Genomic DNA, 21,120 nt, shown 5'->3' with positions numbered 1-21,120 from the left:
GTTTATTACCCACTGTGACATCATCAACCAGCGTGCAAAATTCTTGCAGGGGCAGTTGTTGGGAGCTGGTGTAGCTGTCATAGACACACCCCCAGAACTACATCTCCCCAGAGCCCTTTTCCTAAACACAATATATGGGCATGCTCTTGGGAGTCAAGGCAGCAGCCCTGTTATAAAACATGCAGCCTGCCAAGCGCAGGGATGCTGTTTTATAATATTTCAGATTGTCTTGTGAATAAACCCACCAAATAAATGATGTCACTGGCAGCTTCATGTCGTGGTGGGTGAATACCATTCTGTGTCTGAATGACTGCGTCATGTTATACGTAGGACGGATGTCACAATAAGGCACATTAGCCAAGCTTACCTCTATAAATCATTTAATCCTCAGTGCATAAGCTTGTAAAATTGTTGCAGGGGCAGTTGTTGGGAGCTGACATAGACCTATCCCCAGAACTACATCTCCCCAGAGCTTTTCCTACACATAACATATGGGCAGCCCATTGGGAGTCAAAGGAGCAGCCTTGTTATAAAACGCGTAGCCCAGCAAGCGCAGGGATGATGTTTGTATAATATTTCAGATTGCCTTGTGAATAAATCCACCAAATAAATGAGGTCACTGGCAGCTTCATGTCCTGGTGAGTGAATACCATTCTGTGTCTGAATGACTGCATTATGTCATACGTTGGACAGGTGCACAAGCTTGCAAAATTCTTGCAGGGGCTGTTGTTGGGAGCTGACGTAGCTGATATAGACACACCCCCAGAGCTACATCTCCCCAGAGCCCTTTTCCTACACACAATGGGGGTTGATGTACTAAAACTGGAGAGTGCAAAATCGAGTGCAGCTCTGCAGAGAAACCAATCAGCTTCCAGATTTTTTTTTTCAAAGCCTAATTGAACAAGCTGAAGTTAGAAGCTGATTGGCTACCATGCAGAGCTTCACCAGGTTTTTCACCCTCCAGTTTTAGTAAATCTACCCCCATTGTGTGGGCAATTGTCTGCAAGAGAAATCCATGCATTCAAGTGGAGAGGGACATAGAGAGGTGGGGGATAGTTGGAGATCTGCTGTAAAGCAAGAAGCTAGGCCCCACAATGCTTGGGGCAGCTTGTGATTAGATGTGGAAAACCCAGAAAGGGTTCCTTGTGATTATCTGTGGGCGGGGAGTGCCCGGGTCCCAGCATTTGCAACTAATTGTTTCACATATTAATGCATGTGAGCAGCCGCAAGTAGTGATTAGATTAAGCCCTTGTACACACGGTCAGAGTTTCTGACGGAATGTGTCCTATCGGACCGTTTTGTCGGATATTCCGACTGTGTGTGGTCTACATCGGACTGTTTCCGTCGGACTATCCGACGGACCAACTTTTCCAACTTGTTGGTAAAATTTTCAGACAAAATGCTCCGATCGGACATACTCTGATCATGTGTAGAGAATTCCGATCAGACAAAGTGCCACGCATGCTCAGATCAAATTCCTACACCAAAGCTATTGGCTACTAGCCTGAACGTAGTCCCGTCGTAATGAAATAACATCATCACGTTGGATTTTCCGATAACTTTGTCCGACCGTGTGTATACAACAGTTTCAGACAAAATCCGTCGGACAAAATCCGACGGATTTGGTTGTCGGAATATCCGACCGCGTGTACAAGGGCAAAGAAGTACTATGTAGGTAACAACATTTTTGGCGAGCAGCATTGAGTTTACGTGACCATCAAAATAACACTCTTGCCAATCGTTCTGTACTGAACAACCCTCCTAGACAGCTACATTTCTCTTTATGGGTGAGAGAGAGAGGAGTGCCGTATGTCAGTTAAAAATTAAATGTTTAATAAAAGATCAACTCACATTTTGGTGAGATATAATGTACATGGCATAAGTAGCTTGGGCTCCCGTAGTCCAGCTGGGCAGCGGTCAGCAGTTCCCGGCGGCTCCAGAGGCTGAAGATGTCGCACGACAAACACGTCAGTTCTGATGGATGGGAGGCGTAGTCAAGATCATGTTCGGAGGATGCATGCTCCTTCATCAGGCATATGCCACCCCCTGCTGCCCAGCTGGACTACAGGAGCCAAAGCTACTTATGCCATGCACATTATATCTCACCAAAATGTGAGTTGATCTTACTTTTATTAAACATTGAATTTTTAACGGACATACTGCACTCAGAGTGGCGCTGCTCCTCTCTCTCACCCATATCCACAGAGTCGCTTCTGCTCTCTACAGTTGGCTGTCCACACTGACAAATGACCAGAACCCCTAAACCTTGGTCTGGTCTCAGCAGTGAATGAACTTTGCCTACTGGCACACCTGGACCTTAGAACTATTTCTATATTGCACTAGCTGCATTTGTTCTTAGCATGTACTGTATGTTCCACATCTTTCAGTTTGAATGGAATGTTACTTAAAAAAAAGATTTTCCTCAGAAGATCGCTGCTGAAATGGATAATAGTAAACAGATGTGCAAGGTGAACCATATGTATAGGTGGTGAATTTCAGAATGGATGTCTGGAGGACACCATGTCAAAAGTTTAAGAAAATTTCAGCACGTTCCTAGGCTCAAGAAGAATAAGAACATCAGATGTTGAAAACGTTTCACATATGTTTTATGTTAATGTTCCCAAAATATAATCCTACTGAGCGATTTCCTGGTCACAAGATGGTTGAAAGAAGAACATCCATGCAACATGTTTACCTGGAGAAAGCTTGGAACATATGGAGGGTATCCATATGTACTGTATAGATCAACTTCCTCTATACGATGTAGGAAACAATAGAGACAAGAAATGAGACCTCTAATTCTATAGATTGCCCACAAAGCCATCGTTGGCTGCCTTTACTTGAGCTGCAAAGCCAATGATTGGTTCCCTTTTCTTGAGCATCCAATCTGAGGCACCCTAGAACGGTATATTAGGGCAGGGGTGCCCAAACTTTTAACGAGCGAGGGCCACTTAAGCAACTTGGTAACCAGTCGCGGGCCACAATGAGCGGAGTGAGCATATGACAGGTCACGGCTACTCTATGGGCCCTCCGTTCCGATCCAACCAGATGGAAGGGGATGAATTCCCTTCTTTTTTTTTTTTTTGATAATCGGATAGGAGGCAGGCGGGAGTAAACGGACAAAAGTCTGTTTACATCTGCCGCTCGGTGGAGGTGAATTGAGGATCCAATTGGGTAGGGCCGATCATGTGAAAAGGGCCTAAACTGCTTTGACACTGATATGCTGCAGTTTACCCACATCCCGGGTGTAGCATAGTGCACCTGTGTCTATCTTGCGGGTTAACTGAACTTTGCCATAGACTCTGCCCTTGGCAAAAGCCGGCAACCTGTGATCTGGGCTTGCTAACCCACCATTCCAGAGCAGGAGGTCACGGGCCACATCAGAGGGCTCTGCGGGCCACATGTGGCCCCCGGGCCACTGGTTGGCCACCCCTGTATTAGGGGAAACTTTGTAGTTTTTCTTACAGATTAGGAAAAAGCTGGTAGACATTTATTCTTAGTCCACTTTGAAACAAACCTCAGTGGTGGCAATAATTACTAAACAGCAGAACTAGAGAAATATAAGTAACACCACACTCCTTTAAATTCTATGTAACTGCACTCCCAAAAGCCCGATCTCAGATAATAGTAAGGAACCGGCTTAGCCTCGGCTCCTCCCCAGCCACACCCCCTAGTGCATTTCACCCTGCCCCAAGGGCTTAGTCATAGAAGTCTACAGCTAAGCCCTGGGTGGGGCGAAACGCACGAGTGGGCATGGCTTGGGAGAAGCTCAGGCTGCTCCTTACTATTGAGATCAGGCTGGGAGTGTGGCACTTTTACATTATTTATACATGATACTTCTGGATGAGTCTCAAGCCGCGTACACACGGGCGGACTGTATGGCCAACTTAGTCCGTCGAAACACATTTCAGCGGACAGTCCGCTCGTGTGTGGGCTTCAGCGGACTTTTTCAGCGTGCAGTCTGGCGTACTAAGTATTTCGGAGTTTCCGTAATATTGTCCGTCATACTTTGGTTTCAGCGGACAATCCGCTCGTCAGTAGGCTAGTTCGACGGACTAAGAATGGCGCATGCTCAGAAAGGATTTACACGGCGAAAGGTTGCATTGCTGTGTATTGGACTTCCTATTTCTAGTCCCGTCGTACGTGCTGTACACGTCATCGCGCAAGCTTTCGACGGACTGTTTGTGCATCCGTGTGTGGTCAAGTCCGTTCATTCGAAAGTATGACGGACTGTCCGTCGGATTGTATGACGGACTAAGTAGGCCATACAATCCGCCCGTGTGTACGCGACTATAGAGAAGCTGGCATCCATATCAGTGTGGATCACCGGAATAGTGGTTTTAGTGCTTTAGAGCGGCTCTCTAAGTATTTCAATACAGGTCGTAGTTAAATGTTTTCCTTTAAAATTCAGCACAAGGAGCAGTACCTACATTTAATGAGACGTGTTCCTTCTACTGGTGGCTTTTGGTCTAGTTAAAATATTCCATCCTCTACCCCCCACAGAGGCAATCTTATAGTACTACGGGGTTATTACAGCCACTAGACCTGTCATAGGCACTTCATCAAAAATGGCGACTATCCCCACCCCGTCCACTATACTATAGCTATACTATACTATATAGTAGTACTATAGCTATATTATATAGTACTAGTTCTATAGCTTAAATCAATGAATAGCGGTCTTTGGAAGGAGGACGGGTGAGTGAATGATTGGTTCGCCTCCCCCATTCATAGAAAGGTTTTCATTCAGGAATAAGATGTAATACTTGCCCTACTCTATGCTTGGCAGGCTTCTGGTACCATTTTCCGATGCTGTGGGTTGCCCTCACCCCTCACCATTCTCACATACAATGCAGGACTAACAGTTGGTCCTGCACTACACATAATAATGCCAGCTGGCTGGACATATATTCATGGATGTGTACTGAGGGGCACCTGGTCCAAACAGTCATCTCATTTTAAGGAGTTTGGGAAACAATTAAAGGATAAGAGCATCAAATACAGCCAACCCATTCGGGGCAAAAAAGCCCCTCTCTTCTTCGGGACTTGAACAGTCAAAGTTAATAAAAACGTAAAAAAGTCCTTCATGTGAGATGAATTTTAGTACCAGGCACTCCTCCGTACACATCCAAGAATGTACCATCTAGTGAGCGTCCCCTTTGCTGCTATCAGGGAGGTAGCAGCCTAGGACTAGAGTAGGATATACCTATATTATATTTCAATCATGGATCTGCTTGTTTGAAGAAAAATCACTTTATAGTAGATCCGTCAGAAACAATTTTCGGTCCCCTCTAGTGCTCCTGCCATCTTCTCCCAGTCTTCCTTCTGGGTTTTGACTCGTTGGCTGCATAGATGGTCAAGTCATAATGACATCGGTCCTGCTCATGCACCTGAGATTCACATCATGGCACAAAATGGTGCTGTAAATGTACACAAGGCTGCAAGTGTGCAGCTCAGTGTCCATAAACACTAGCAACCATAGGGAAGGGTTATTGACAGAAGAGACGAATAAAGACCAATAATGACCAGTGCTACCTGTCACCATATTTTTTAGGTTTAAAATGGTTATAAACCTCTAAAATGTAAAAATAGAAAAATGCATATCCTTCTATAGTGTGTACTAGCCTCAATCAAAAGCACCGAGTGTGGTTCTTTTTCTGCTCTCCCTTCCCTCTGCTATTTGCATGAGTCACTTCTGACAGGTTACACTGACACCACAGAATTCTGGGGGATGGCCTGCCCACCCTCCAACATACAGAAGGTGGTCGACAGCCTTAGCTGTGCATGTTTCCCTATGAGACCGTGTAGAAGGCGATGTATCCTTTCCCTCCACTCAGGTCTCAAATTACACTCAGCTCTGTGTTCTATGCTGTGCATTGTGTGTCATTAGATCTCCACCCTCACATACCGATAAATAGGCTTTGATCTGAATGGCGTAGAGAGCAGAGGGCTGCAGATAAACAGATATAACATATGCAGGAGGATGCGTTTCATCCTTGTGCATCACGTGAGGCTCGTCACTTCACAGGGGATATGTAAGAATTTAAACCACTTTAAATCTTAGGGGTAACATTTTTATGTAGCAATAGAAGTATGTCATATCAGAGAAGCAACTTCTTTTTCCACAATAAAGATTCACTGAGTGAAATCATGCAGTGCTTATACCCATCATCCTCTTTTCTAATAAATGCTTTATTTGCTTTTTCTGTGTCTATCACATCCCCCTCAGGTTCTGTCATTAAGAAAAATGTATTCATACAGATCATTCTTTTCCTGAGTAATACATACTCCGAGGCTCGGTCTGACAATCTTTTATTTCCCTGCATTATTTCATCATACAGACTTTGTCATGCACTAATTAGACACTGCCGGAAACTAAACTCTTTGGTTTGCGCTTGTCAGGCATTGACGGGGGTCTTCATACGACATGCATCACGGTAGCTCGGCTCGTATGCCTTCTTCTTGCACAACGTAACCTCCAATATACAGGCAGAATGTATGGAAATATATGATGCATCGCAGTTCATTTAAATACGTACACGTTAGACTTTTGGCACAGAGAAGTAAAAGTTGTCCATCTTAGCAGCTTTGGATTCCATCTCTGGAACGATGGGGCCTTTAGGCCCTTTTTTTTCACATTTGAATTTGTATTTATTTTTAAAGTGTCATTCCATCCTAAAGTGATAATGAAGTTGTAATTGGATTCTAGTGCACGGAGTTATCAGCTGGGTTTTTACGCCTTACTTGTGGCTCCCAGCTGCATAGATTCCCCACCAGAACTCTATCCGATCCACCATGAGGTTTTGGGCTCTCTTTGTAGTTCTTTGTGCTTCCACTCCAAGTGTTGCACTTTCCATGAAATAATCCAACAAGAAAAGAGGGGCATCTTACTTGCTGCATAAGGTGTGCATGCTGGGGAATTCCATCAGATATTCTACAGTGTCCTTAAAGCCCAGATCAAAAGTTTTTGAGTTTTGGACAAAATGGGGGAGAGTTACAATTCACGTCAGGCTTTTATTTCTTAGTACATAATAATTAGTAGACATGTGCATTCGTTTTCGTCTGAATGCATTTTCGTCCGAATTTCAGGTATTTTCGTTTTCGTTTTGACAAACGATAACGAAAGTGCAGATTCCGAAAAACGAAAGATCCGACATAAATAAATGCTTTTTTTCGTTTTCGTTGTTACAACAGTTCGATATAGAATAGGAGATTCGAAGTGGCCGTTCGATATAGAATAGGAGATTCGACATGACTCCATATGTCTATTGAACCTGTGGTCGAATGTGCCTAAGTTTCGTTTACCTCTATTAGTCCTATTATATAGAAAAGCTTCGACAGAGAGTAAATATTCGACATAGAGAGAACAGAATCGACAGAGAGAAACGATACTGGAATTGGGTGGGGGAAGTAAATTAAAAAAAAATAATGATAATATTCGACGGGATCGTTGCACGTTTAAAATAATATTCGACGGGATCGTTGCACGTTTATAATAATATTCGACGGGATCGTTGCACGTTTATAATAATATTCGACGGGATCGTCGCAACTATACGACACTGCAATCGTACATTTCGGCAATCGAATGCTCCGCCTATAGGCTATATAGTTTAGCAGCTCCATCGAATCTTCTTTATCCATTCGACAGATACCATAAGCCTTCCAAGACAGATTCGACCGTAATTCATGTGGATTTTCGGACGAATGCAATTTTTGCACGAAAAACGAAATAAATAAAAACGAATTTCGGGAGTAACTAAATAAATAAAATTTACAGACGAAAACGAAAAAACGAAACGAAATATTCTAGTCTGCACATGTCTAATAATTAGTAGAGTGCCATACTGATCGTTAAAAGGTCCAACATTTTTTTTCTTATTAGATATTTAGTGGGATGCTATTCAACATGTTATGGAGGTTCACACACTTGCCCTTCATCAGGGCTTCAACACAAAGCTTGAAGTGTCTAAATCCCAGGAACGTGTTGGCTTTTATCCCACTGAATAACTAAAACAAAACATTTTTGACTCTTTGATCATTAATGTGATGGTCTTACTGCTTCTCATGTGTTTGGACTTCTCTGTAGACCCCTTTTCCCTTGGGGTATGAGTAGCCTAACCAAAGTGACTCAGCTTGATCAATGAGGTCTTTCAAATTACTGGAGATCTGCCAACTGCTATACACGTACCCCAAGATTTATATTCATGTCTGTGACCCTATTGCCCCCATTGGGAAGGATTTTCCCACTCGTTCCCATTTCCTGTGACATCCATACAACGGGGAAGGGGCTTAAGGCACGGAAAGCAATAAAAACAATATTCTGATTTCAGATGCTCTAAACTTTCCTCATTCTACTAAATGTGTTTTTGTCTGTTTCCCTGTTTTAGCCCCTGTACACACGGTCGGAGATTTCGACAACCAAATCAGTCGGATCTTGTCCGAAACTGTTACATACACACGGTCGGACTAAGTTGTCGAAAAATCCGATCTTGCAGAACGTGATGACGTAATTTCGTTACGATGGGACTACATTCAGGCTAGTAACCAATAGCTTTGATGTAGGAATTTGATCTGAGCATGCGTGGCACTTGGTCCGATCAAAATTCTCTACACATGATCGGAGTATGTCCGATCGAACCAGTTGGTCGGAAAATATTTCCAACAAGTTGGAAAATTGGGTCCGACGGATATTCCGACGGAATAAGTCTGATGCATACCACACACAGTCGGATTATCCGACAACACGGTCCGATAGGACACATTCCAACGTATTCTCCGATCGTGTGTACAAGGGCTAAGAGATGCCTGATCAGGGAAAGAAATTTCCTCAAACATGGATACAGATGACCATAAAAAAAAAAAACGTTCTATTCCCTTAATGCCCTATTGGAAACAAATTAAACATTTTGCCTGGATTTGGGCTTTAAGAGTGCTGGATGATCCAAAATAGAAGTGTAAACATTTGGTGGATTGATCTCACACAGGCTCAGACCACCAAAAAAATATATTTAGGTAGTCAAGGGCAGGAAAGATGAACCATCCATTGATTTGTTATATTTCTTGGAATGTTTTAGTGTCTGTACATCCATCACCCCTGATGCCAGCAGCTCTCAGAGGGTACTGTCCTTTAAAGTTGAAGGAGACCTAAACCTACCATACATGTTACATAGTTACATAGTAGGCGAGGTTGAAAAAAGACACAAGTCCATCAAGTCGAACCTATGTGAGTGATTTTAGGTCACTATTACATTGTATATCCCTGTATGTTGTGTTTGTTTAGGTGCTTATCTAATATTTTATTTTAATTATCGATGCTCCCCACGGAAGCCACTGCCTGTGGAAGGGAATTCCACATCCTAACCACCCTTACACTAAAGAACCCTCTACGCAGTTTAAGGTTAAACCGCTTTTCCTCTCATTTTAGTGAATGTCTGTTTTATTAAATTCCCTAACGCAGAAAAGTTTTATCCCTATTGTGGGGTCACCAGTACGGTATTTGTACATTGAAATCATATCCCCTCTCAACCGTCTCTTCTCCGGAGAAAACAAGTTCAGTGCTCGTAACCTTTCCTCATAACTAATATCCTCCAGACCCTTTATTAGTTTTGTTGCCCTTCTCTGGACTCTCTCCAGTTCTAGCACATCCTTCCTGAGGACTGGTGTCTAGAACTGAACAGTATACTCTAGGTGGGGCCAGACCAGAGTCTTGCAGAGCGGGAGAATTATCGTTTTATCTCTGGAGTTAATCCTCTTTTTAATGCATGCCAACTTGGCATTGCATGCCATTGCTGAACCTGTCATCTACTAGGTCCCCCACGTCCATTTCCTTCCTTGCTTCCCCCAGAGGTTCCCCCCAGTGAGTATATTGCATTAATATTTTTGCCACCCAAATGCATTATTTAAATTTTTTCCACAATTGACCTCATTTGCCATGTAGTTGCCCACCCCATTAATTTGTTCAGATCTTCTTGCAAGGTTTCCAAATCCTGCGGAGAACTTATTGCCCTGCTTAGCTTAGTATCCTCTGCAAATACAGAGATTGAACTGTTTACCCCATCCTCCAGGTCGTTTACGAATAAATTAAATAGGATTGGTCCCAGGACAAAACCCTGGGGGACCCCACTACCCACCCCTGCCCATTCCGAGTACTCCCCATTTATCACCACCCTCTGAACTCGCCCTTGTAGCCAGTTTTCAATCCATGTACTCACCCTATGGTCCATGCCAACTGACCTTACTTTGTACAGTAAACATTTATGGGGAACTGTATCAAATGCCTTTGCAAAATCCAGATACACCACGTCTAAGGGCCTTCCTTTATCTAGATGGCACCTCCTCATAGAAGGTTAATAGACTGGTTTGGCAAGAACGATTCTTGATGAATCCATACTGATTACTGCTAATGATACTGTTGTCATTGCTAAAATCTTGTATATAGTCCCTTATCATCCCCTCCAAGAGCTTGCATGATATTGATGTTAGTCTAACTGGTCTGCAATTCCCAGGGAAGTATCTTGGCCCTTTTTAAAATATTGGTGCTACATTGGCTTTTCTTTAATCAGCTGGTACCATTCCAGTCAGTAGACTGTTTGTAAAAATTAGGAACAATGGTCTGACAATTACTTGACTGAGTTCCTTAAGGACCCTCGGGTGCAAGCCATCTCGTCCCGGTGACTTATTAATATTACGTTTTTCAAGTCTAATTCTACTGCAGTTTTGGTTACTGAAACCCCCCCGATTCCCTTGTGAAGTCTGAGGAAAATAATAAATTCAATAACTTCGCCATCTCCCCATCCTTTGTAACCAGATGTCCTTCCTCATTCTTTATGGGGCCAATATGATGTGACTTCCTTTTCTTACTATTTATGTACTTAAAAAAATTCTTGGGCTTTTTCTTACTCTCCTCTGCTATGTTGCAATCAATTTATTCAGTTTACAACCCATTAGGTAGGCCCTTGCACTACAAAGTTGTTAGTGTATCTAAAGAAGATTGAACAATCAGATTGTAACATGTGCAACCAATTCAAACCCAAATCTTATCTAAAAGACTGGCCATGTACAAAAATTTGGTATTTTCAGTTAGCTTTCAGTCTTGGAGGTTTCCTGGTTTCAAGTAACCAGGTTATAAAACGTGGGGTGCAAATCAATCATTAATGCCTTTTCAAGTGACACCGAGGTCATTTTAATCCATATCCACCCCATTTTTTTAGCTTTTCTCTACTTTTTTTTTTTTTTTTTTTTTAGAAGGAACCCCTTCTAAATCCACTGGGAAGAATGCTCCTTACACTGGGGGTCAGTGGGAAGAACGCTCCTTACATTGGGGGTCAGTGGGAAGAATGCTCCTTACATTGGCGATCAGTGGGAAGAATGCTCCTTACATTGGGGGGAATTGGGAGGAATGCCCCTTACATTGGTGGACAGGGGGAAGAATGCCCCTTATATTGGGGAATCAGAATTCCACTCTTTCAGACAGCTAAAGATCACTGGTTGCATATCACTTTGTCAAGTGGTGTAGGCCTCAGAATAATGCATGCACCATCAGATGGTAGGTCAATCAGCCATAGTTAAAGGAATCCTTAACAATGTCTGGGGGAACCCAAGGGTTCCACAGACACCTGGTTGGAAATGGTTGGAAATGGCTGATATAGCAATTATGAAAGCAGTCTGAATGCCACCAAACTGTTACAGGATTGCATAATCAGCACAATGTAAGCTAATGCACATCTTCACATTCAAGTTAGAAGCAAGACAAACATTGAAAATGGATTGCATTTGAAGTCAGCCTGAGATTAGTTTGAGACATGTTTGAGTTGCATTCACATTTGCATAGGTATAATAGCAAAGCAATGCATTGCAAAAGGAACAATAGACACAAATGTGTACTGCTCTATAACATCAATTCTAAATTGAAACACAGTATTCCACAACCTTCAAAAATGCTTCAAAGACTGATATGAGAAGCAGCAAAATGCTAATTTCCCCAAGCACTGAATGCAACGGATCTACTGTGGTGGTGAGTAGAGCTGGTAGGGTGTGGACAGTGCAGCATCAAGACAGGTGGCACTAGGTGGGTGAAGTTGTTGGGTGGGTTGCAGCAGTTGGGTGGGTTGCAGCAGTTGGGTGGAGTTGAGGGATCTGATGTTGAAGTCTCACTTCTGAAGTTCCTTGCTCTGCAAGTGTGGGACCTGATTGTAATGTAAGCTCTTGGCTCCCAGATCCTTCCATAAAAGCACTCAATGGCCGATTCATCCTGCCAACCTCAATCTGTTTGGGGTAGATTTACCCTTGAAATATTTTTTCCTTTTCAGCATGCAACAAGGTCTTCATAAATATGTGTCAGCCTTCTGGTTTTTTCACCTCTGTAGTTAATATGATTGCCTGATCTTTGTGGGCATCAGTGGAGCAATTTGACACGGCGTTCGCTACTTGGCAAAATTTTCTAAGTAGAATTTGCCTGAGCAAGAGGTAAACCCAAGGGTCAAGTATTTGGTTAAGGGAAGCCAGGCGTATGGCCGTCAAAAAGAAGTTACAGTCTTTTTGCACTTCTGGGCTTTGCGACGCCAAAGGTGGCCTGCAATTTTCAACTGAGGTATGATTGAAGATCATTTTTAGCATAATTACCTGTAGAGAGAAGAAAAAAAAAAACATATTGCATTATTTTTTTTGACAATAAAGGCAATTTTAAATGTAAAATAGTCCAATCTTGCATATTGCCATAAGCAGTTTACATATTGGATATGTGTTGCTCCACTGGAGAGTGGAAGCATCTGGGTTAATTTTTACCATAATACTGAATTATACAGAATTACTTTGCTCAGCTCTCTGATACAGTGTTGGTGACTCATTGGTGAAGCCAGAATCACAATGAGAGCCTAATGCCGCGTACACACGAGCGGATTGTATGGTGTACTTAGTCCGTCTAAACACATTTCAGCGGACAATCCGCTCGTGTGTGGGCTTCAGCGGACTTTTTCAGCGTGCAGTCCGGAGTACTAAGAATTTCGGTTTTTCCAAAATTCTGTCCGTCGTACTTTGGTTTCAGCGGACAATACGGTCGTCAGTATGCTAGTTCGACTGACTAAGAATGGCGCATGCCCAGAAAGGATTTACAGGGCTTTGCTGTGTCTTGGACTTCCTATTTCTAGTCCCGTCGTACGTGCTGTACACGTCATCGCCCAAGCTTTCGTCGGACTGTTTGGGTATCCGTGTGTGGTCAAGTCCGTTCAGTGGAAAGTACGACGGATTGTCCGTCGGATTGTATGACGGACTAAGTACGCCATACAATCCGCTCGTGTGTACGCGGCATAAGAATCTACAGTTTTAATTTTTCCCACTATTCCAAATTGTTGCAATACGCACAACGCGCATTTTTACGTGCCATTGAAATGTCATGCTAATTTGCCACAGGAAAAGAAAGAGTTACTAAGGTCGGGATAAAACATACAAGTGCTCATGTAGATGGACTTAGGGCTGTATTGATGGCATCAGTATGAGAGGCTTCTGAGATCATTCAAAATTCACTGACAGTTGTATCTACTTGCAGTTGACCTTCTTCTGAGTTGCATTTGACCTGCTTGCATGGGAATGTAAAACCCATCTGAATCAAACAAAAGACCTTCTACGCAGGCCCATACCCTGCCAGGGGTGCTTACAACAGTCAGTTACCCAATCACTTGCCCACCAAAGGTAGCAACTCCTCCTCCCACCTCACTGCCCCTGCTAAGGGCTCCACTGTCCCATCTGTGGATTTGTAACCAGCATAGCAGGTGTGAGTGGGTGAAATGGAGGGGGGTCCTCGATGTCTAAGTATAGAGAAACTGTCACAGCAAAATTGTATCACAGAGGGTTATTGGCCCGCTATGTGACAGCAATAAAATGAAATGTAAAAAAATAAATTAAAAAAAATACCGTATTTATCGGCGTATAACATGCACTTTTTTCCCCCTAAAATCAGGGGGAAATCGGGAGTGCATGTTATACGCCGACCCCCCACTGTTTCTAACCCTTTCTGCCATTCTCTGCAGCTTCCGGGTATTTTCGGCCACACTGGGCCGTTCTCGGCTATCTTCGGCCATTCTCGGCCGCACTCGGAAAGCCGAAAGCCGTCGAGGACGTCCGAAAATACCCGAAAGCCGCCGAGAACTACCGGGCGTGTGTGTAAAGGGAGGCGTCACAATACTTTTGACAATATAGTATACAGTGAGGGGAAAAAAGTATTTGGCCCCCTGATGATTTTGTACGTTCGCCCCCTGACAAAGAAATGATCAGTCTATAATGTTAATGGTCAATTTATATTAACAGTGAGAGACAGAATAACAACAAAAATATCCAGAAAAACAAAAACGCATTTCAAAAAAGTTATAAATTGGATTTGCATTTTAATGAGTGAAATATCCCCTATGAGCCAGCAAGATTTCTGGCTCCCAGGTGTCTTCTATACAGGTAACAAGCTCAGATTAGGAGCACTCTCTTAAAGGAAGTGCTCCTAATCTCAGTTTGTTACCTGTATAAAAGACACCGGACCACAGAAGCAATCAATCAGATTCCAGTCTCTACACCACGGCCAAGACCAAGGATGTCAGGGACAAGATTGTAGACCTACACAAGGCTGGAATGGGCTACAAGACCTTCGCCAAGTAGTTTGGTGAGAGGGTGACAACAGTTGGTGTGATTTTTTGCAAATGGAAGAAACACAAAATAACTTTCAATCTCCCTCGGTATGGGGCGTCATGCAAGGTTTCACCTCGTGGAGTCTCAATGATCATGAGAACGGTGAGGAATCAGCCTAGAACTACATGGGAGAGTCTTGTCAATGATCTCAAGGCAGCTAGGATCAAGAAAACAATTGGTAACACACTACGGCGTGAAGGACTAAAATCCTGTAGCGTCGGCAAGGTCCCCCTGCTCAAGAAAGCACATGTAAACGGCCCATCTGAAGTTTGCTAATGAACATCTGAATGATTCAGAGGAGAACTGGGTGAAGAAAGTGTTGTGGTCAGAAGAGACCAAAATCAAGATCTTTGGCATCAACTCAACTTGCAGTGTTTGGAGGAATGCTGCCTTTGACCCCAAGAATACCATCCCCACCATCACACATGGAGGCGGAAAGATTATGCTTCGGGGGTGTTTTTCTGCTAAGGGGAAAGGAAAACTTAACTGCATTAAAGGGGCGATTGACGGGGCCATGTACCGTCAAATCTTGGGTGAGAACCTCCTTCCCTCAGCCAGGGCAGGATAAATAAATACAGAATCGAAAAGGTTTGGCAGAAACTGCGATCAGCTGCTCAAAAAAAGGTATGAAGCCTATATGCGTATAGGTCTAACACACAGTCTATTAAAAAATAAATAAATATAATTGAACAATTGTGACATTCATTTCACTGTAGGTGCGTAAATCCACTTATAAAATAAATAAAGCAATGCAACAGAAATAAAATAATATAAAAATAAATCAAGATATCTTTCAGTAGTGCAAAATATAGCGATTAGCTGCAAAAATCGCATAAAGTGCCCTGTGCTTGGATGCGATAAAAGTACGTGAATTTCACAGATATATTATAGCATCAAAATCTCAAATGTCCATTACACCGTGCATAGTGTGGCCATTCATTCCAAGAAATCGCATCAAGTGCTAATGCTTGAATGACATTGTGTAAATAATCGTGGAGAAAATTGCAATGACTGGTGATGGTGGCGATATTTCCCGTGATCCTGTGTGATCTGATTATGGGTGTCCCCTTACCTTACTGCTGTAAGGTAACAGCATGTGACAAGTATGTCTTTGGGATCTTTGATGGTCTGTGGTGTCCCCAAATCCTGGCGTTTTCTGTCCTGCCTAGTTGCGCTGTGTGGCCCCTTTAAATGGTAGCTCTGAGATGTTCAGCAATGGGGGTCCCTCAGCGGATGGCGTATATGTAGGATCAGAAGGGTATAGAGGAAGGATGCCCCATGGTGTAGTAAATTTGATCATAAAATTTTATTCAAGTTTAAAAAGACAGAATACTCACAAACATAAATTCAAAGTGAATGATGTACAAACAAGCAGCGAGCTCGGTGTGCGTCACTTCCGGTAGCGTCCTGACGCGTGTTCGTCACGGGTCACGTGACTTCATCAGGGGAAGTCACGTGTCCCGTGACGAACTGCAACCATTTTTATACACAGTCCCCCCCATTTTCAGGTGCTCAAATGTGAATTTGTGGCAAGTCTATCACTCTCTAGATGTGCAAAGCTGGTAGAGACATCCCCAAAAAGACTTGCAGCTGTAATTGCAGTGAAAGGTGGTTCTACAAAGTATTGACTCCGGGGGGCGCCATACAAATGTACCCCACACTTTTCACATCATTATTTGTAAAAAGTGTGGAAAACCATTTATCATTTTCCTTCCACTTCACAATTATGTGCCACTTTGTGTTGATCTATTACATAAAATCCCAATAAAGTACATTTACGCTTTTGGTTGTAACATAAAGTGTGGGAAATTTCAAGGGGTATGAATACTTTTTCAAGGCACTGTATGTGTATATATACACACATACAGACCTATATACAGTCCTAAGCCCATAAAAATGATGTGTTGCTTCATAGACGGTCATTATATAAACACGTATGGGAAAGTGTTCCCGATCCCGCTCTGAGCCGGATACAATGCTGCAACTGAGACTTGATGGAATTCAATAATAGAATAGTAAAGAACAGTCTGTAGATTTCTAACACAGAGTTAATGTTTCCAATAAAAATATGTCAGCGTAAAATAACACACAACACGTCGCGGTGCTTCATGCTCAGTCGGCAGGGTCACGGCATATAATGGATTGCATTTTTGTTCATGCTGCAGGCTAGAGGTGAAGCTTGTTGCGAGTTAAGAACCTGCGGCCTCAGATTACATTAATGTATCCTTTTAAAAAGCAGACCTTGTACCGAAACATACAAATGGAACACAACGCTCTGTTTTTCCATAAAACTCTACAAGTGTTAAAAAAAAAAAAAATACTTTTGTTTGCCAACATTTCCTCCTTGAACCATATCCCAGGCAAAATTATTTTTCTAAGACCCCTTTAACACTGGGGCCGCTCGTGCGGTCCGAGGGACACAGCTCACCACCGATCGCGGTGCTGCGCGTCCCCGAGATAGATCAACCAGTCAGAACGTGAAAGCACTTGCCCGGCCTTCAATCTACTATAGGCCGGGTGGGAAGGTATTAACCGCTTGCCGACCAGCGCACGGCGATATACGTCGGCACGGCTGCGCAAATGGGCATACCCCTACGTCCCCATTAAGACACAGCATTTTAGGCGTGTGCCGCGTACTGTGACTGTGTTCGCGGGTCCAGCGGACACGATGTCCGTCGCTGTCACGCGGAGCGGCAGAACAGGGAGATGTCTATGTAAACAAGGCATTTCCCTGTTCTGCCTAGTGACATGACTGAGATCTACTGCTCCCTGTCATCGGGAGCACTGATCGCTGTTATGTCAGTGGTAGCCCCCCCCCACAGTTAGAATCACTCCCTAGGACACACTTAACCCTTGATCACCCCCTAGTGTCAAAGGACCACGTTATACTGCAGATGGACACCGCTGGCAAAAAGCTCCTTGAGGCGATTCAGTTCGCATAGGTATCGCTATACAAGTCACTCATTCATTCATGTACACAGTAATTAATGCATTTTTGTAGCTGTATAAATGACAATGGTCCCAAAATAGTGTCAAAAGTGTCCGATGTGTCCGCTATAATGTCGCAGTCACGATAAAAATCGCAGATCGCCACCATTACTACTAAAAAAAAAAAAAAAAATGCCATAAATCTATCCCCTATTTTGTAGACGATATAACTTTTGTGCAATCCGATCAATATATGCTTATTGTGTTTTTTTTTTTTACCAAAAATATGTAGAAGAATACATATTGGCCTAAACTGAGAAAGAAATCTGTTTTTTTATATATTTTTTAGGGATATCTATTATAGCAGAAAGTGAAAAATATTGCTTTTCTTTTCAAAATTGACGCTTTTTTTTTGTTCATAGCGCAAAAAATAAAAACCACGAGGTGATCAAATACCACCAAAAGAAAGCTCTATTTGTGGGAAAAAATGGATGTCAATTATGTTTGGGCGCAACGTCGCACGGCCGCGCAAATGTGAGTTAAAGCGACACAGTGCAGATTTGCAAAAAGTGCTCTGGTCAGCAAGGGGGTAAATCCTTCCAGGGCTGAAGTGGTTAACAACCCCTGCTTCCTTGGTATGGTGTATAGTCTATTTTAGATACGTTTCCACCCAGCGGATCCAGCGAGGTCCAGTTGAGATCCTCTTCTATACTGGCTGTGCTTGGTCCTGCGCCACTTTGCTTTGCTGTGACATCATCAAAAGGGTTCCGGCTGTTCTGGTTTCAGCCGGCGTGCCTCCCGCTGACGCCTCGCTAAGCCCCGCCCCCTCCATCTTTACTGAATGGAAGGCTTTGCTTCCTGGGATATGTGACGTGTATATACCAGGAGCCAAAGGGAGGACAGCACACGTCATTTGCCTAGGGGGTGGAGCCAGACAATTTCTTTAAAAAAAAAAAAAGAGTAAAATTGGAAAGAAAAAATTAATAGTCACTGGGTTTTAATTTTTTATCATATAAAAGAAGAAAAAATACAAAATAAAGTTGTGTTTTATATGTTATAAAACATAAAATAAAAATGTCAGGGCAGCATGAACATCCCTGAAATGGCCCCCATTTTTTTTTGGGGGGGGGAATAGACACCCCATGTTCTAATTTTTTTTAGAAATGAATAAACATGCTGCTATTGACGGGGGTTAAAACCTGGAGCTTGGTAATGGTGCACTGGATACAATAATGTAATTATCATACCCAGGTGGAGGAGGGGTTAATGTATGGGATAAATCCAGTGGGAGGATGGAGGTAAAGGGATTAATGGCCAGAAGTGCATGATATGGGAGGTGAAGGGTTAATATGCAGGCCACATAGAGAGACAGCCTATTTCCCCTGCCTCTGTTGTAAGAGGAAGAGGCGGGTTCTCAGATATAAACAGTAGTACTGTTTACATTTCGCGATTGCTGTGATTGGTCAGCACAGGGATCACATGGTACAGAGCCGTGCTCGCATGTGCCACACATGTGAGGTATCGCCGAGAATGTTAGAGCGAGAGCAATAATTCTAGTCCTAGACCTCCTCTGCAACTCAAAACATGTAACCAGTAAAAAAAAATTTAAAGCGTCGCCTATGGGGATTTTTTAAGTAGCGACGTTTGGCGCCATTCCACGGGCATGTGCAATTTTGAAGAGTGACATGTTTGATATCCATTTACTCAGCATAACTTCATCTTTCACTTTATGCAAACATTGGGCTAACTTTACTGTTTTTTTTGTTTGTTTTTTAAGCACAAAACTGTTTTTTCCCCCAAAAAAACGCGTTTGAAAAATTGCTGTGCAAATACCGTGTGAGATAAAAATTTGCAACGACCACCATTGTATTCTCCAGGGTCTTTGCTAAAAAAAAATATATATATATATAATGTTTTGGGGTTCTCTGTAATTTTATAGCAAATAAATGATGATTTTTACATGTAGGAGAGAAATGTCAGAATTGGCCTGGGTGCTCCAGAACGCCTGATGGCCCTCCCTGCATGTTGGGCCTCTGTATGTGGCCACGCTGTGTAAAAGTCTCACACATGTGGTATCGCCGTACTCGGGAGTAATAGCAGAATGTGTTTTGGGGTGTAATTTGTGGTATGCATATGCTGTGTGTGTGAAATAACCTGATAAATTGACAATTTTGTGGAAAAAAAAAAAAAAGGAAATAGGCCGTCAGTACTTCAGGTGTGATCAATTTTCAGATATTGGCACCATAGCTTGTGGACTCTATAACTTTCACAAAGACCAAATAATATCCACCAATTTGTACTTTTTTTTACCAAAGATATGTAGTAGTATGAATTTTGGCCAAAATTTATGAAGAAAAAATGACTAATCTGCTAAATTTTATAACAGAAACTAAGAAAAATTCATTTTTTCGCAGAATTTTCGGTCTTTTTTCTTTTATAGCAGAGAGGTGATTAAATACCACCAAAAGAAAGCTCTATTTGTGTGAAAAAAGGACAAACATTTCCTATAGGTCCAGTGCTGCATGACTGAGTAATTGTCATTCAAAATGTGAGGGCACCGAAAGCTGAAAATTGGTCTGGTTATTAAGGGTGTTTAAGGGTCAAGTGGTTAATAATAGAGCTTGCAGTCAGTAGTGTTAGGAGATAGTGCGTGCTGTCTGCGTGCTCTGTACCCAGTGCATACCGCTATAATATAGGGCAGGCCCCTACTTTCAAACATCCAACTTACAAACATCTCCTACTTGCAAACGCAAGGAGACAGCAGCAAGTGAGATGAAAAAAGATGGACGACAAAACAAATTATACAGGGGTGATAACCCTTCCCTATGTTTTCCAAAAAGCTTAAAGATAGTTTTTTTGACTGGAGCTACACTTTAAAAATGTACCGGTTGAAAATGACAAACAGATTCAACTTAACACAACAAACCTACACAGTCCCTGTCTTGTTTGCACCGCCTGTATACTGCTGTTCTGAGTATATAGAGCCTGGGGGCCACACGCATTTCCTTTTTTTAATATGGGTACGGGGTTCCCCTTAATATGCGTACAAGACCCAAATAGGCTGGTAATGGGCAGGGAGGGCTACCCATGCCATGTTTCTCAATGATTTTCAACCATATTGCAGGAACCAGATATAACATTAAAACCGCAAGCAGTTTTAAATGGTGTTATTTCCGTTAAATGTCATTTTGTGCAGGGACTGTTCTAAACACGGGAAACACGTGGCACTTCACAGGCATACTACAGACACCCCCCAGGCACCATATTTAAAGGAATATTTCACCTTTTTTTTTTCACTTTAATCGTCATTAAAATCAGTGCTCCCGCCAAAACGGCAGTTTTTAAAACTTTTTTTTGCAGTGACCCATGTCCCCTGAGGCAGGAGTCAGGTCCCTAAACCCTTTTTAGGACACTATCTTGCATATTAGCCGTTAAAATTAGCACTTTCCATTTCGAACGTTCGAGTCCCATAGACTTCAATGGGGTTCTAACGTTCGTACCGAACGCGGGGGTCGTTCG

At 42.7% G+C, this 21,120-nt stretch overlaps 1 protein-coding gene across 1 annotated transcript in view; it reads right to left on the bottom strand.

Moving 5' to 3' along the window:
* Positions 1–7,831: 7,831 nt before the first annotated feature.
* Positions 7,832–21,120, bottom strand: part of PTGER3 (prostaglandin E receptor 3) — a 49,117-nt gene continuing 35,828 nt past the window's right edge. Inside the window, exon 2 of the mRNA XM_077450482.1 lies at positions 7,832–12,624. Within this exon, the coding sequence (XP_077306608.1) occupies positions 12,340–12,624 (285 nt within the window). The 3' untranslated portion in view covers positions 7,832–12,339. The remainder of the gene's footprint in view (positions 12,625–21,120) is intronic.

The sequence above is a fragment of the Lithobates pipiens genome, unplaced genomic scaffold (assembly GCF_037356315.1).
Source record: "Lithobates pipiens isolate NorthernLeopardFrog02 unplaced genomic scaffold, aLitPip1_a1.2 Scaffold_23, whole genome shotgun sequence".
Taxonomy (NCBI): Eukaryota; Metazoa; Chordata; class Amphibia; order Anura; family Ranidae; genus Lithobates; species Lithobates pipiens.
This window is presented reverse-complemented; position numbering and strand designations above follow the sequence as displayed.